Below are 16,655 nucleotides of genomic sequence, written 5' to 3'. Positions count from 1 at the left end.
AAGCTCCAACTTGTTTTTAGTTTTGTGGTAGAGATGAGAGCTGAAGACAAGACAGTTCACTGAGTCACAATGAACTTCATTTGGAAACACGTCTTCCTTAACCGAGTTGAATGATTTACATGTTACAATGAAATCTGTCCAATCCTCCTCCACGACAGACAAAGGTTGTGAGCAGAGCTGTGATGCCAGTCAGTGCAGGCTGAATCCTTTTTATGAAATGAATCAGAAACAAAGATGTGAAGCTGGACATTAGGACAAAAAAGAAGTTGAATTAAAAACCCCGGAGACAGGAATTAAAAAGCACAGAGACAATAGGAATGTAAAAAACACAGACTACAAACACTCCGCATGCAGAACAAATGTTTGGAGCAGTTCACACACATTTTCCTTTTTCCTCTGAGTCCAGAGAGAGAAAGCAAAAATAACTAACTTATTAACTCGCTGCCAAGAAAAGTGCAAGTGAAAGGGAGGAAAAAAGGGAGATAAACAAAGACAGGAAGAGAGAGAGAGAGAGAGAGAGAGAGAGAGAGAGAGAGAGAGAGAGAGAGAGAGAGAGAGGGCAAACGGGGGAGTTATTAAAAAGAAAGTGAAAGATGGAGCAAGAATGAATAAAAGATTGTGAGAATTAAAAGAGTCATAATGTGGGAGTGGGATAAAGAAGAGAAACAGAAAGAGACTAAAGAGGAGAGAGAGGAGGGAGTGAATATGAATTTATCTACAGAAACAGAAAGAGAGAGAGAGAGAGAGAGAGAGAGAGAGAGAGAGAGAGAGAGAGAAGGAGTGCCCCCTCCCTTCCTTTCCTTGCCAGCTGTTAAATTCCTCCATTGTCTTTTTTTTCTGCCTCTCTCTGCCGGGACGTTACACACTGAGGAACAAACCACCCTCTGTTTCTCTCTCTCTCAGTTAGAGAAACCGCTGGCCCAGTCTGGAACAACAGATCAGGGGTCAGCTGGCAGAGGCACATTTTATTCAGAGGTTATTTAAGTTTCACGTGTGACTGTTTTTCAACTGTAGTCATTACGTGCAATATCATCATCCAACATTTTTAAATGCACTGAGAGAGGCCTGCAGGATGTGGACTGGCAAAGCATGCAGATGGAGTTCACAGACTTATATTAGAAAATGTAGTCCATTAGAAGTTAATCAATCATTTCTCATTTGTATAAAGAGTTATTTTATTAATATTTACATTCCTTTGACCTCTGACCTCCAGATGTGTGAATGTAAATGGGTTCTATGGGTAACCACGAGTCTCCCCTTTACAGACATGCCCACTTTATGATAATCACATGCAGTATAAATGTGTTATTGTCTCCTTTTCTAAAATCATGTGTTTGAATATTTCTGCATACTGGGGTCCCTAAACAGTCTTGAATTACATAATTTGGGTTTCACTGTAAAGCTGAGAGTCTTGTGGCTCCAATGAACCCAACTGTATTCATGTGTGATGATGTTAGTCCCCATAGGAGACATTTCATTGACCTCACTGTATAAAATGACCTGTGGTGACCTCTAGGATAATCACAGCCTCATGAAACTTTACAGCCACAAACTAGAGACCTAGAGCATTCAGAGGATGGATGGATCAAACTAGAGACCTAGAGCATTCAGAGGATGGATGGATCAAACTAGAGACCTAGAGCATTCAGAGGATGGATGGATCAGACTAGAGACCTAGAGCATTCAGAGGATGGATGGATCAGACTAGAGACCTAGAGCATTCAGAGGATGGATGGATCAGACTAGAGACCTAGAGCATTCAGAGGATGGATGGATCAGACTAGAGACCTAGAGCATTCAGAGGATGGATGGATCAGACTAGAGACCTAGAGCATTCAAAGGATGGATTGATCAAACTAGAGACCTAGAGCATTCAGAGGATGGATGGATCAAACTAGAGACCTAGAGCATTCAGAGGATGGATGGATCAAACTAGAGACCTAGAGCATTCAGAGGATGGATGGCTTTCCTAGCTAGATTGACCATAAGGGGGTTTCTGAGCAGTTTACACAACAGAAGTGCTCGCCATCCAATCGCTGAAAAATGCAATTCTTGCAGAAATCTCCAAAATGTCAAAAGTGTTTGATCCCAAATCACAGCATGGCTTTTTCTACGGTGTTCCTCAAGGTCGTGGTGTCTTAATGAGGTATTTTGGAGTGATTTTAATAATTCTTATCAATTATGAAGAGGTAAAAAATTTTTAAATATGTATTTTCTTCTTCCAAAATGCTTGTTGATTATCTTGCATTTATTCAGAAAAGCCGTTCACTCTATAACTAAAGGGGTGGATGTACAGTCATCCAAAAGCAAACTGTTTATACTGCATTGGGTGTCTGGACTCATATAGATCTTTTCTGCCAAGTCACGATCTGTCATGACTTTGTGCTTTGCTCAAAGACACTTCAACAGGATGTGGGTTTTAAATCTGAGACCTCTCAGACGCCCTGTGCCAAACCCCCTGTCCTAAACCCCGCTCCCCACTGTCCAACATCCAGTTAGTTTCAGTATGAACAAACTCCCAAGCTCAGTTTCTCTTTGCATCACACTTTCCCACTCATTTATATGTTGTCTGGCCTGATTCACACACTTCACACGAGCCAAGAACCTGAAGGGTTACCAGAGAGGCATTAAGAATAGAGGCTGAGAGAAAAGGAAACAACGTCAGTAATTTAAGAGCTGCTTTTAACCATGAGGTTCACTTCTCTTTTAATAATACAGGACTCTGATGACCCATAATTTCTAAAGCAATTTATGAAGCTTAAAACTAGGAAGTTCACGAGTTCAGGCGGAAGTCTAAAAGGTTTGTAATTAGTTTGCTTTTCTTTAACTTGGGAGAAATGTGTTATCGTCTTACTGTCGCATAAGTTTTGAGTTTCTATTAGGAAGCCAGTCACAGAAAATATTTTATCTTTACTTTTTTTTGACTATTTCAAGCTTGTTTTTCTCTCCGTCTCTGTCGCTCGCCCTCCAGGTTGAACTTTTCTTCCTCTAATTGTTTTCCTTTCCCACAGGCTGTGTTCTCACAGCTGCATTGTGGGTAAAACTATCAGATGTCTCCACATGGTGGGACGTAAGAGAGTCACAGAGACATAGAGAGAGAGAGAGACGGGGAAAGAGACACTACAATATTGAGTCAGACAAATAGAGAAAAAGGAAGAAGAAGTAGAGGATTAATAAAGACACAGCACTAATGTGGGTTCATAAAGTGCAATATGAGGAATAAAGGCAGAGATTAGTAAAACACATTGTGAGAAGTTAAAACAGAAAGGAAGTTCAAATGTCACTATTTTTGTGGACGTTATTCAGCATATTCTGTTCATACTGTTCTCTTCAGCCCAGATGTGAACATTAGACTTCTGCAGGAGTCCAGGTCCGTCTGTTAACCTGTCGTTTACCTTGTGAACATCTCAACAAATGCCTGCGTTTTGGTTTGCTTGGAGTCCGCACCAAAGTACTTTACTGCGTTCACAACTGCATAAACAAACCGCACCAGAGTTTGATTAAAACGGAATAAATGTTGGCCCTGTGAAAGCATTTTAAGTGTCAGTCAGGTGCCAGGACTTGTTGTGGCCTCCATCAATGTAAAACTAAAAACAAGACGAAAAGAAACTAGACTGCATGGATCAACAATAAGGATTACCTGCTTGCCCGGCGCAAGTAAAATGCCACATCTGACTAGTAAATCTAGCAACTGTGTAACACCTAGTTTTTTTCCGGAGCTGATGATGGTAGTAGTAGATGGAAGGAGTGAGCTATCTCACTTCCTTATCACCTCTGTTGAGCTCTGTTGAGAGTTGCACATGCACGGCACTGATCGCACACTCGCGAGAAAATGGGTAAAGACAAAGTTTATGAGCTGAAGCACAAGTGAGCATTTCAATTATTCTGGAAAAAGGACTTTGGTTGGACGGCGTTAGAGGATGTGGGCGAAACACTAGATTCATTTTTCTAATATCTAGATTCATCATGACAATTAACTTAGTTGATAACCACTAATAAATAATAAGTAAAAATGTACTTCTGGCAAGTAGATTTCTGTAGTGAAAAAAAGAAATATAAATGTTGAACCCTTCTCTGGAGGAACAAGCAGCAGCATGTCTGTCATGATCAAATAACAAACATTCCCAAAGAGGAGAAAGAGGAGAAAAAGAAAGGAAGGGAACGCTAAGGAAGGAGAAGAGAAAGGTATAGATTTGGAGAAAGAAACTTTCTGGAGGGAAAGAATGAAGATGAAGATCAGATGTAGAGAGGGAAGAGAAGATTTACATAAAAGATTTACTAACCTTGGAAGGGACCCGAGCCGTCAGCAGATAGGCTCGATGTGATGCCAGCGCCTGAGGACAGAGACAGAGACACATTAGACATCTTTTTGGGTTCTCATTTTAACATATATCTCAGGGATGCAGTGTGTGTTGTAAATCCATGAATGAATAAAAACATCTATGCATTTGTACACGAGACTGAAAGGTCAGAAGGTCTCCAAAATAAAACAGCTTCACGTGCAGAGAAGCTGGCAGCGTGGCCTCTGGAGACGTTATAATACCATATATTATCTTTCACCATGTGTTGAACTTCTGTCCTGGCAGACAGAGAGTGCACATTATGGCCGCTCGCTCGGTGTGTTTCTAACTGACCAAATTAGTAACCTACTTTCATCACAAGTACGCGAGAGGTGTTGAGTTATGGTTTGAAATGGTGCGAGTGAAATGGTCCTTGTCAGCACATTTTCACCGTAATGAGGGTTTAAGAAAGAGAAAGAAAGAGAGGGATGGAGGTAAAGTGAGCAGTAGTCGACAGGAGGCTGAGCCAGCTGTGGTATTTACAGAAACCCTCCAAAGAAGACAGAGGTCACTCCAGGTCACATAGCTCAAGGTCAGAATATGCAACGTCTTCTCTGGGCTGACGGGAAAGCAGCACAATCTGCTTTCAGTTTATAAAGTCTGGAAACATCCCGGTGCAGGTGTTTTACAGATGTGACGGCAGGTTGATTCGTGTGAGCGAGCAGGTGAACGAGTCCACGTACTGTTGGCAGACTACATCACAGGAAACAGATGGGTAACAGTGAGAAATCTGGACCGTGACGCACTGCAGATTTTCTAGATTCAGGCGATGTAATGATAACAACTGTAGGATTCTGAAGGTGCTTTTTAAAGCCTGGAGTTCAGCTTTACTGCTTATCACCAATTTTTGTAAAATATTGGAACCAGAAATATATAATTTCTTGATGAAACAAAGCCATCTTGCCGGTGTAGCACTTGTTAAATAGCTGCAGGGACGGGGGGAATCTGTATAAATGGAGTACAGACAGCATATGAGGCTGCAGGTTTGACTCTGAATCTACTATCAGCTGATAATAAAACAGCAGGCAGTGGAGATGCTCTGGTAATACCTTTGAGGAAAAATGTAATAAAGTGAACTAGAGACTAGTAAATACATCTGTATGCAACTTGTAAAACTTTACTGACAACACAAGTCCTTACTAGCCGTGTGAAATACAGTGCATGTGTTCACTAGTCTTTATAGTTTACCACAGACAAGTGGTATTTTGTTTGTTTGCCTCTAAAGCATTAGAGATGAAACCATTAGAGGCTTTATTGTTTAGTCCATGTAGGATGTTAATAATGAACCGTTAACTGACATTAAGAATATTTACTGATTAATGCGGTAACTAAAAGAAATATAAAAAAATATTTTAAATCCCAAGCAAAACTCAGAGGAGCGGCTTGTCACTTAAAAGGAGGATAGCTGGTCCACCTTAACAGCCCGCCTTAAGAGAGTCTGAGTTGTAAGAAACAGGAGCTTGGCTCGGGTCTTGAGGAGTTGTAGCATTTATTCACTGACAAATAAACTGTACACAGAATGCACTGTTACGTTCACAGCTACAACGACAACCCCACACTCACCACCACCGCCACACACACACAAGGTCTGTCGGACACTTGCGAACATTATGCCGAGCTGACAGACCGTATGTGTGTGTGTGTGACAACGGTGAAGCACAAAGCCACCAGCAACACTACATCTGTGTTTTTGATTTACATTTGTACTAGTCATCTAAGTTAGCCTGTATTGCTACAGTAGCTAGCACACACACATAATGACAACAATTAAGCTAGAGAGGCTGTAACATTTGTTATCACTCACCATCATCGCAGCTCCCTGTCTGTCTCTTTTACACCTTCATAAGGATTATTTCATCAGATTAATGTCTTCACAGAGATATTGGAGGCTAATGTTAGATAAACAAAGGGTAAATACTGCTTACTTCATTGACGATCAAAGTAACAAGATCTCACATATAACTAATTAACGCCACCTCCTGACAATAATAGTGAACATTATCGAGAGAGCTCGCTACGTCCTGAATATTTTTAAATGTCATTAACAGTTTGATGTCGGCCGAACTGAATGTTTTCACACTTTGCACCAATGTGCGTTCACACGCTACACAGCGGCGCAATGACGCTTCCTTCTTTTATAGTTTCCTTGGGTTTAGGTGTGTACCCAAAACACTTCTGATGGTTACAAACCTGCAATTTCGAGACTCTTGTAATGTGTGACTTTTCTCTTCCTCTGCAGCTTAAAGTGATTCATCACTTGCTTTAACATTCAGGTGTGGCGGTTGCCGCTTGGATCAGATTGAGGCTAATAACTGTTAGCAAAAAGGGGTTAAATTCTCCTAACTAAATCCTTACTCCTCATATTGTCTTGTTTTTCAAACTTTGAAGAGGTGTTAGCTGAGCTCACTCTGGTGTTTGGCTTAGGGGCAGATTGCCTTCCTCTGATAGATTTACTGGTTTCTGTTTCTTGTGACGTCGTTCAGGAAACAATCTGTTCTTACTTTTCTTTTAACAAATGAAAACAAATCCGCCCGACACATCACCATGAAACATTTAGTGTGTTTTGCCTCATTTTAAGAAAGCATGGCATCACTTTTTAATCTGCTGGTCTACAGCTGAGGAATGTGGTGTGTGTACGCCCCAGTGTGTGTGTGTGTGTGTGTGTGTGTGTGTGTGTGTGTCCCAACACCCCGTGGCTGTGAGTGGGTTGCTTCAGTCAAGTCCTGACAGGAGTTGCAGTCTCATTCTGCAGAGCCGTGGTATGTGGTCAGAGGAAAAGAAATGTGAAACGTATGAAATAAAGATGTGTTTCATTGCACTTCCTGGTTGACGGGATGGTTAGGTGTAAGAAGAAGGTGTCAGGTTGAATTCAGAACATCTGTAAGTCTTTTAAAGTAAGCTGAGGGCAGATGAGTTCACCTGTACCTGCAGCTACATGAAACCAGATACTAAGCTGCCACATCCCAACATCCGACTCTTTCTTAACTTTGTGCCTCTGCAACTCATAGAAGACAAATATAGACAATTATACACTCAATTATATCTGCAACGTTGTCTCGAAATTTAACCCCGAGACCCACAGTAGACCCGTTTTAGTCTTTTTTAGGGGGGTACAGGTGGTCTTTAGGGGGAGATAGCAGGTCAGCAGTAGATGTCACATAGAAGTGGTGTACATCATCTGAAAGCTGAGAACCTGAAGATTAATTTGAGATGCAGCTCAGCACTGTCAAGTTGTTCTAGTCATAAATCAGAAATAAACATTTATTAATTAGTTAATTAATTATTTAAAATGAAATGTAAAAGTGTATAAGAGTTTAGAATATAACTATAGATATAACTATATGATGGTCATCCCCATGCTCTATTATGTCTCATAAATTGTTGCAGCAATTTTTGTGTTGATACCATTTGTTACACAGATTTGTTGCTAAATTTAACCATTTATTACCACTGGAGAATTGATAAAAATGATCAATAATCCCTCCAAAATACCACATTAAGACACCAAGACCTTGAGGAACACCATAGAAAAAAGTCATGTTGTGATTTTAGATCAAAAACTTTTGACATTTTGTTTTGATTTCTGCAAGAATTGCACTTTTCGGCAATTGAATGGCGAGAACTTCTGTTGTGTAAACCGCTCAGAAACCCCCTTATTGTCAATCTAGCTAGGAAAGCCATCCATCCTCTGAATGCTCTAGGTCTCTAGTTTGTGGCTGTGAAGTTTCATGAGGCTGTGATTATCCTAGAGGTCATCAGGTATACAGTAAGTTCTGAAATCTTGTGAGGAGGAAGCCAGTGAAAATGCTGATAACTTTGTATCTGTAAACAGCTGCAGAGGAAAACAAGGAAGCACTAGTGTGACATTCACAGACAGACACTGACCATCAGATCATGACTCACAGCAGCAGCTCCTCTCAGACTGAGCTACTGTCGCCGCAGTCATTCAAAGTATTTAACAACCACGTGCAGACTTCCTGCGGCTCGACCAAAAACTCAGCGCTTAGCTCGACAGAAATCACAGACAGAATAAAGAGTCTGAGTCACAAACACCCTGAAATGATTCTTTGTCATATCAGAATTCAGTAGCTGGCCCAATAACAATTAAAAGACCTGTATAGTATATTGTTTTCATGGTATTCATGTGTGCGGGGAGCCAACAGGAAGTCAGCAACACTGATGCTGAAGCTCTATGGGCCCCAAAACACACGAGGCTTTAAGGCCATTTTCAGACCAACAGCAGCAATGTGTCAAAATGCAGGATCTTCATTTATTTCATAGGTGTCGTCACAGGTGGTTCCAGGTCACACACATGCAAGCACAGGCACCAGGTAGAATACCTTGTAGTATATTCTGTTCTGTAGTGTCTTGGCGTCTGATTAACCTTCACTTCCTGGTTCATATTTTATCTCCTCACCTGTACTACCTGCAGCAACACGCCCACACTAATACAGCCTCTTGGATTTTTTTCCCCTTTGAGGAGCAATAAAATGATTCATTCATTCATTCATGCAATAAATCAAGAAGCAGGACAGCAATTGTTCATGGCTAAGAACTAAAGCTGGGTATCAGTTAGGGCTGCTTGACTATGGCAAAAATCATAATCACGATTATATTTGGTCAATATTGAGATCACGATTATTTAACACGATCACTCCTTGACTTTGGAGACATCATGAAATTTAGAAAGAACATTTTGTAGGCTACAGTTTAAAAGTTAAATGCATCTATCTGGTGCACTTTGTGAGCAAAATTAAGAGGCTAGATCTGTGACTTTGTGCTGTGTGACACGGCAAATACGTCACACCCACAAAGCATGCTAAACGAGACTGGGTCCGTGTTTCAAGACGGGTCAGGTTGGTTCGCCGACATCACCACACTGAGGACAGCCGCCCCGTTTGACAGTTGAGCATTTAAGGACTGAAAAATAAACAGTACAGACAGAAATTCACAAAGTATTTGCAGTATTTAGAAAAACCCTGAACAGCTGTCACTTACCAGCACTCTGTTCTCCACCTTGTCACCTTTGACCTCCAGCTGGACTTTGCGCCTCAGGGTCAGCTTCACCCTCCGGCCCACCGCCTCCCGCACGCTCTCTACAACACACAGGAGGGTCGGGAACAAGGTTACACGACACCTGACAATTAAAGCAGCTGGATGGGTCACATTACAACATTATTACACAATGAGAACGGGGAGCTTCAGATGGGAGAATTGATCGCCTGAAGCCCCATTTCAGTGCCGTTTAGCGTTCCTGCCTGCAGCGCTCGGCTCGCTGTACCAGAAATAGAACCGGTCGCCACACCTCTTATGCTAACCAAGGGGTTCATTAAAGTGGAGATGATGTGGTGTTTCCTGTTCCCATGTTTACGATCAATGTGAGTCTATATAAACAACCAACTTTTGCAGTATTCAGTTTCATCGGTGGAATTATTAGTTGACAACTTGTTGCTCTCTGGAGGTTACAGTAGGTCGGTCTACAATCAATCATTTCTTCTAAATTGAAGTTGCGCTCCTTGCCCGAACGACGCATTCCTCATTTCCAAACATTTCTTTAACATGGTGGTGAATACTGACGATAACAGACAAAGATATCAGACCCTAGTTGACAAATACTGGAAATTTTCTTTTGATTGGTGACGTTTATTTTATTAAAGGCCACACTAAAAGATGCAATTAATGACATTCCCACTTACTGTTAAACATGATTATTTGGAGTATTTCCAAAAAATGCATTGGCTCCCATTTGGGAAATACATGCTACCCTGATTTCTTTCTTCCATACGTTTATACTAAACAACATGCAATGATGGACTCAAAGCTCCTGGAGCTTCCTCTAACCTGAACTGCAAGAGCACGTAAGGTCTTGGTTATAGGTTTCCACTGTGTTTTACAGGCCATAACATTTCAGATGTACGTCACTGAAAAGGAAACGCCACATTTTTATGAGCTGTTTTGTAGACGACCTTCTACCGTACGCTCACTTTAATTAAGTACCATCAGTCAGTAAAGAGAGGCTTTTTGTTTTCCTGTTCCTCAAGTGTTAGATGTGTCTTCTTTTGATATTGAACATTTTTTAATAATTTGAATAGTGGTGTTATTTGCTCACAGCATGTTCTCCATCGGACCTCCACGATGGAGCCAGCTGTGGTTCCTCAGTGGTCTGACATAGCCTCTATATTATAGTCTAAATGTAGTGTGATAAGTATAGTCTACTGTCCATAGTGCGTCTTGCATTTTACAACCTCTTGTTTTGGGAGGGAGATCCTTCCATTTCCATTTCAAGCAACAATATCAAACATTTTTCTGCCTAAATAGATTTGAATCTTCCTGCATTCATTTGACTCCGTCTTTACTCTGCACAAAAAGTCTGGTTGATTTATGGTGAAGCTGGTTTTTCACCACTTGAGCAATGGTGGGAAAATCCAGTGACAGATGGAAAAGAGGGGGGAGGGTGAAGATTAAGTAACAGACAGAGAGAAGGAGAGCATGAGAGGGAGAGGAGGTAAAGAGAGAGACAGAAAACGAGGGCATTGAGATAAAGGAGATGGTAAAGAGGGGGTAGAATATAGAAACAGAAACTACATGGTAAAGGGAGAGTATTGAGGAGTATGAGAGCCTGCGCCCGCCCTCCATGACATCATCCTCTCTGTGCCCAGACACATGATGAGGTCATGAGGAGGATGAAAACATTAGAGCAGGAAGCAGCGTGCTGGCTGATCAGAAACACATGGACGTCTCCCTCCGTCCAACCAGCTCATATGAAAACAAGGAGTAGTTCCCAGCCCGCTAATCGCTTCACAGTAATAACCAGCGACATGTTTAATAATATAAATGTCTGGCTGACTGCTCCGACACTTCAACAGCATTACAATCCCGCAGTGATCTTTTCCATTTGCTATAACGGAGGGAAATATTCACTTTAGTAAATGTTTAAGTCATTAATTTAGCAAAAATGCATTAACATTTGCTCATTTACGATTCTCAATTTTGAGGATTTGTTGCTTTTCTCTCCTTTATATCGATGTAAACTAGATATATTTGATGTTTGGACTGTTAGTCAACGAATTCAGGACGATGGATTTTAGACTTGGACTTAGGGCTGAACGATTTTTAACAAATATCTAATTGCGATTATTTTGACTGATACGGCAGTAGCCCTGTGATTTGCAATATTAGAGGGAATGATAACTTTTACATCATTGTTCTTATTTTCTAGGGCTGTCCTTCACCAAAAAAAATCTTAGTCAACTAAAGACTGGCCCACACTAAAAGATTTTTCCGATCTTAACAGATGTGTAAAATGTGAGAGAGCCCACACATAACGACATGTTATGTTCAACTTAACAGTTTAGTTCCTATAGTGTGTGGAGAGCAACGAGTTGCACAACGTGCGTCCGCTCTCTTCCCAGCGGCTAAATTATGAATCCTGCTATGGCGAAGGCATGATCCACCCTACTCTGCCTCTGTGGATCATGCCTTCGCCATAGCAGGATTCATAATAGAGAAGAAGAAGAAACCTTTATTTGTCATAGAACATACAGGTACATACATGAAATTTGACCTCTGCATTTAACCCATCCTAAGTAATTTTAGGATGGGTGTGCTGCTGTAGCACCCTGGGAGGAACTTGGGTTTTTGTAGTGTCTCGCTCAAGGACACTTCAACATGCCTTAGGAGTCGGGAATCGAACCGCCAACCTTGTGGTTAGAGGACGACCCGCTGTACCCACTGAGCTACAGCCGCCCTGGCGAGCTGCAACATTTTACAACCAGACTGACGTGTGTTGTCTCCATAACAACTAACAGCAATTAGCATTTTCTTTTGTACTAGTGAAATGACCACGGAAAACAGTTCAATGTCCGTTCTACTCCTATTCTATTTCTACGGTCTGGCCCTTTTTTTAGTATTTCACCACTCTGCCAAAGGACAAATTCAAAGGCACACCCCCTCCTCCCCCTATCCTCCTCTCCTTTCTGACCATCCTCCACCACTTTTCATTTCACTCTGTCCATAAATAAAGGCCGGCCTTGATAACTTCTTCCTTTAGCTTCCAAATGCTGCGAATGAGCAGCGCCAGGTCAGTCTGTCCTTTTAAAACCAACAGCAGGAGCTGGCAACAAAAAGCCCCATTCATCAGCCAGTCCACTGACATACAGTGTGAGACTGGGCCGCAGTCAGACACCATAACAGAGAGCACGGGGCTGTGAGTCAGCCTCGCCACCCAGCACCGGCTTCACTTTTTCATTTACATGACAGTCCAGAGTTCAGAGTCGATGTGAACGCAGCAGTCCTGGCATCTTTATTTTAGCTTTAAGGAAGTTTTTAAGGCACTTCACATCTACTGTCATTACTTACGAGGGAAATTGATTTTTAATGCCAGAATCGATATATTTGTGTCATCTGAGTCTATGCGGAGGAAGAAGGAAGTTACAGCTTTTATTGTTGTAGTCTGAGTAACGTGACGTCATATCCGTTCCGTATCCGTCAACCAAAACAAACCGCAGCGAGCCGAAACGATGAAGTATAAAGCGTTGGAGGGTCTGCGTGGATATGAGCTGCACTCTCACATGTTAAATCCAGCGTGGTAAACACTACACATCCAGTGAAGGATGGAAACACTTTGGGTTTCACACGTTGACAGGAAAACCAGAGCTAGACATCACGGCTAAAGCTACATGCTAACTCCGTCACGGACAGGAAACGTTATCGTATTGCGGTCAACGCGCTGTCGAGCCGGCCGTCACTCTCATCTCCGTGGTCAATTCAGCCGACGCTACGACTGTAGAGCACCCATATACTGACATTTATGTTAAATGCATTCGAACGGCCCCGATGGAGCTGACCATGGATGTATAAAGAGAACGGAGCTGACGGGAGAGCTAGAGACCACCTTGGAGAAGTTAGAGGAAGTAGACACGTGGGACTACGTCCGGTTTTCAAAATAAACTGTTAACAAAGGGAACTGTATACAAAATACATCTATGGAAATAAGATTGGTTGGATTATATTCACCAGATGTATAAAACATTACATGTCCCTTATGAATGAAAAATAAAATGTGAGGGAAATGTCTTTATTCATTGATTTTTGGGTTGCTGGAAAAAAATTAATAAATCATTTCTTGACAATGACTGATAATATTTGACTTCTCTGACTACATATATGCTGAAAATCAAACATTTCAATGTATTAATTTAGATATTTTCCACAGTTAAAGTCCCTAGAAGTCAACTTTTTCCCATGGTCTAGTGTTAAAAAAGTAATACTTGTAGAATCGGCAGCCAAGTATTGTGATGGTATTGAATGGGGAGATAGGTGTATCGTCCCAGCCTTAATACTGTTGTTATTTGTACAGTTTGGTCAACTAAATATCAAGACATTAGCCTTAAAATACCACTTTCAAGTCCAAATCTATCCCCCTGCAAAGGACAATGTAGGTCAAACTAGCCTAAAACAGCACAGATCTCCAGCTCACTGTGCTTCCATGTTTAACTTTTAACAGTTTAGGCTACTTTCTCCAGTAAACTGCAGTGATTTACAGTGTTGTTCTCCTCTCTCTCTCTCTTCCTGACTCTCAGTCATCCAGGCAGTCTGTGTTGATAATATCTCACAATCCAAAGGAATTTCACAGGACACACCCCTCTCTCTCCCAAAGCTTTCCCTCTCCCCCACTGCAGATAAGGAAGTAGAAACTCTCAGGTACAGCCAGCCGAGCCCTCAAGGCAGGAAAAATACACTTCTTTTACTGAAACACAAGCAACAAATATACAGAGAGAAATATGATTGATAACAGGAGCAATCAGCAGTATGCTCCCTTTATAGTCAGCATAGTGTGTCTACTAGTTTATGCACTAATATACATATTTTATTCTACTTTATAGTAGTTTTTCTGTGGTATCATATTAGAATTACTATAATATTCCCATCTTGTTTAATTACTGTGATATATGATGACTTTATGACATTTAAACCTCCAATGTGCACACTTTAAAAAAGTCAATAAATGTACTTTTAGCTCCTAAATCATGCACTATATTCCTAATAGTGAGTTTGTGATGGTGCTTTTAAAGTATTAACATAATATTTATTGTACTTTATAGTAGTTTTTACATTCTGTAGTATCATATTAGAATTACTATAATATTCCCATCTTGTTTAATTAGTGATATATGATGACTTTATGACATTTTAACCTCCAATGTGCTTACAATATTCCTTTAAATGTACTTGTAGCTCCTAAATCATGCATTATATTCCTAATAGTGAGTTTGTGATAGTTTAATGGTGCTTTTAAAGTATTAACATAATACTATGACATCCCTAAAGTGAGTTATTAATGAGTTTATGTGGAGTTTTCAGTGATTTCATACATAAACTTAAACTAACTTATTATAAAGGCAGCTTAGTTGAAAGCAACAACTCCAGTTATCTGACGTTAAATCGACGGTAACTTAACGGTAACTTACCGGACAGTTCGTTGGGGATATCCGTTTTTTCCTCCATTTCCTCAGCCGAGGTAAACACCGAGGAGAAAAGGTAAAGGTGTAGTCCTGTTGTTCTTCAGCTGGTCACCTGTCGACACCCTTCCTCAGCTCACCTTCCTCAGCTAACTGTTCCTGTCTGCATCCATTCCCACGTTACACACGTTACTCCTGCGTTACTCCTGCGTTACTTCTGAGTTACAGTAACGGATGGAAGATGTGACTGGATGGGGGGGACAAACTTTGGTTTCAGTGTGAGACATAAAAAGGTCCAGAAGTGAAGACCAGTCGGTGAGAGTCTGACAACAAATCAGGGAGGCACATTTCATCAGTCTCTCTCCAGTGATCCCTCCTCTCCCTCAGCTGGACTGGGAATAAATGTGAGAGGCGCGACACCTGGTGGTCGTTTACCTGTACAGCAGCTCATTGTGATTAATGATTAAGACAAAGAACATGCTGTAGCATAATCCTCATATTTAAAAAAAAGAAAAAGAAATAGAATAAATAATAATAATAATAATTATAATAATTAAAATAATAATAATAATAATGATAATAATAATAATAATAATAATAATACATAAATAAAAGCAAGGAGAAACAGCCAAATAATATTAATAATAGGAATAATAGGAATAATAATAATAATAATAATAATAAATAAATAAATAAATGAAATAAAAACGTCAAAACAAACAGAGAAGTAGAAGTTACTTGTACTTTACTTGAGTATTCAAATTGTATGCACCTTTATACTTTTACTTTACTAAATTTAAAAGGAAAAATATTGCACTTTTTTTTCATTATTTATTGACTCAATTAAACCATACATGTACTTAACGATACAAAATCATTATATGTAAGAAAAAATAAATGATAATAATAATAATAATAATAATAATAATAATAATAATAACAATAATAATAATAATAATAACAATAATAAAAAAATTATAAATAAACAGAAAAAAATAACAATAACATTGATAATAATAATCAATAAAAAAATAAAAAAATAAAAAAATAAATAAATGAAATAAAAGCAAGCAATCAATGGGAAATATTGCACAACAATATCAATGATTAAGACTAAGAATATGCTGTAACATAATCATTAAAAGTAACAACAATAATAAATAAATAACTAAATAACTAACTAACTAAATAAATAAAAGCAAGGAGAAACAGCCAAACAAACAGGCACAATGGTAATAATAATGATCATAATATATATAAATAAATAAATAAAATAAAATAAAAGCAAGGGGAAACAGCCAAACAAACAGACAAGTACACGTTACTTGTACTTTACTTGAGTATTCAAGTTGTATGCACCTTTATACTTTTACTTTACTAAATTTCAATGGGAAATATTGCACAACAATATCAATGATTAAGACTAAGAATATGCTGTAACATAATCATCATAAGAAAAAATAATAAAAATAATATAGCAATAGTAATAGTAATAATAATAATAATAATAATAATAATAATATAGCAATAGTAATAGTAATAATAATAATAATAATAATTATTATTATTATTATGATAATAAATAAATAAAACCAAGGAGAAACAGCCAAACAAACAGAAAAAGATTATAAATATAATAATGATATTAATAATAAATAAATAAATAAATAAAAGCAAGGAGGAACAGCCAAACAAACAAGCACAATGGTATTAATAATATAAATAAATAAATACAATAAAATAAAAGCAAGGGTAAACAGCCAAACAAACAGCCAAATGAACGTTACTTGTACTTCACTTGAGTATTCAAGTTGTATGCACCTTTATATTTTTACTTTACTAAATTTCAATGGGA

At 39.3% G+C, this 16,655-nt stretch overlaps 1 protein-coding gene across 3 annotated transcripts in view; it reads right to left on the bottom strand.

Annotated features, from left to right (window-relative positions):
- The window catches only part of carmil1 (capping protein regulator and myosin 1 linker 1), a 33,201-nt gene extending 18,051 nt beyond the window's left edge, over positions 1-15,150 (bottom strand). For all 3 annotated transcript variants that reach the window (XM_074612517.1, XM_074612515.1, XM_074612516.1), the window contains exons 1-3: positions 14,810-15,150; positions 9,339-9,436; positions 4,284-4,334 (exon numbers count right to left, since the gene is read on the bottom strand). Coding sequence is in view for 2 of the 3 variants with exons in the window: in XM_074612515.1 (XP_074468616.1) it covers positions 4,284-4,334; positions 9,339-9,436; positions 14,810-14,846 (186 nt within the window). In the remaining variant the exon portion in view is untranslated. The remainder of the gene's footprint in view (positions 1-4,283; positions 4,335-9,338; positions 9,437-14,809) is intronic.
- Positions 15,151-16,655: the final 1,505 nt, after the last annotated feature.

The sequence above is a fragment of the Sebastes fasciatus genome, chromosome 17, assembly GCF_043250625.1.
Source record: "Sebastes fasciatus isolate fSebFas1 chromosome 17, fSebFas1.pri, whole genome shotgun sequence".
Lineage (NCBI taxonomy): Eukaryota > Metazoa > Chordata > Actinopteri > Perciformes > Sebastidae > Sebastes > Sebastes fasciatus.
This window is presented reverse-complemented; position numbering and strand designations above follow the sequence as displayed.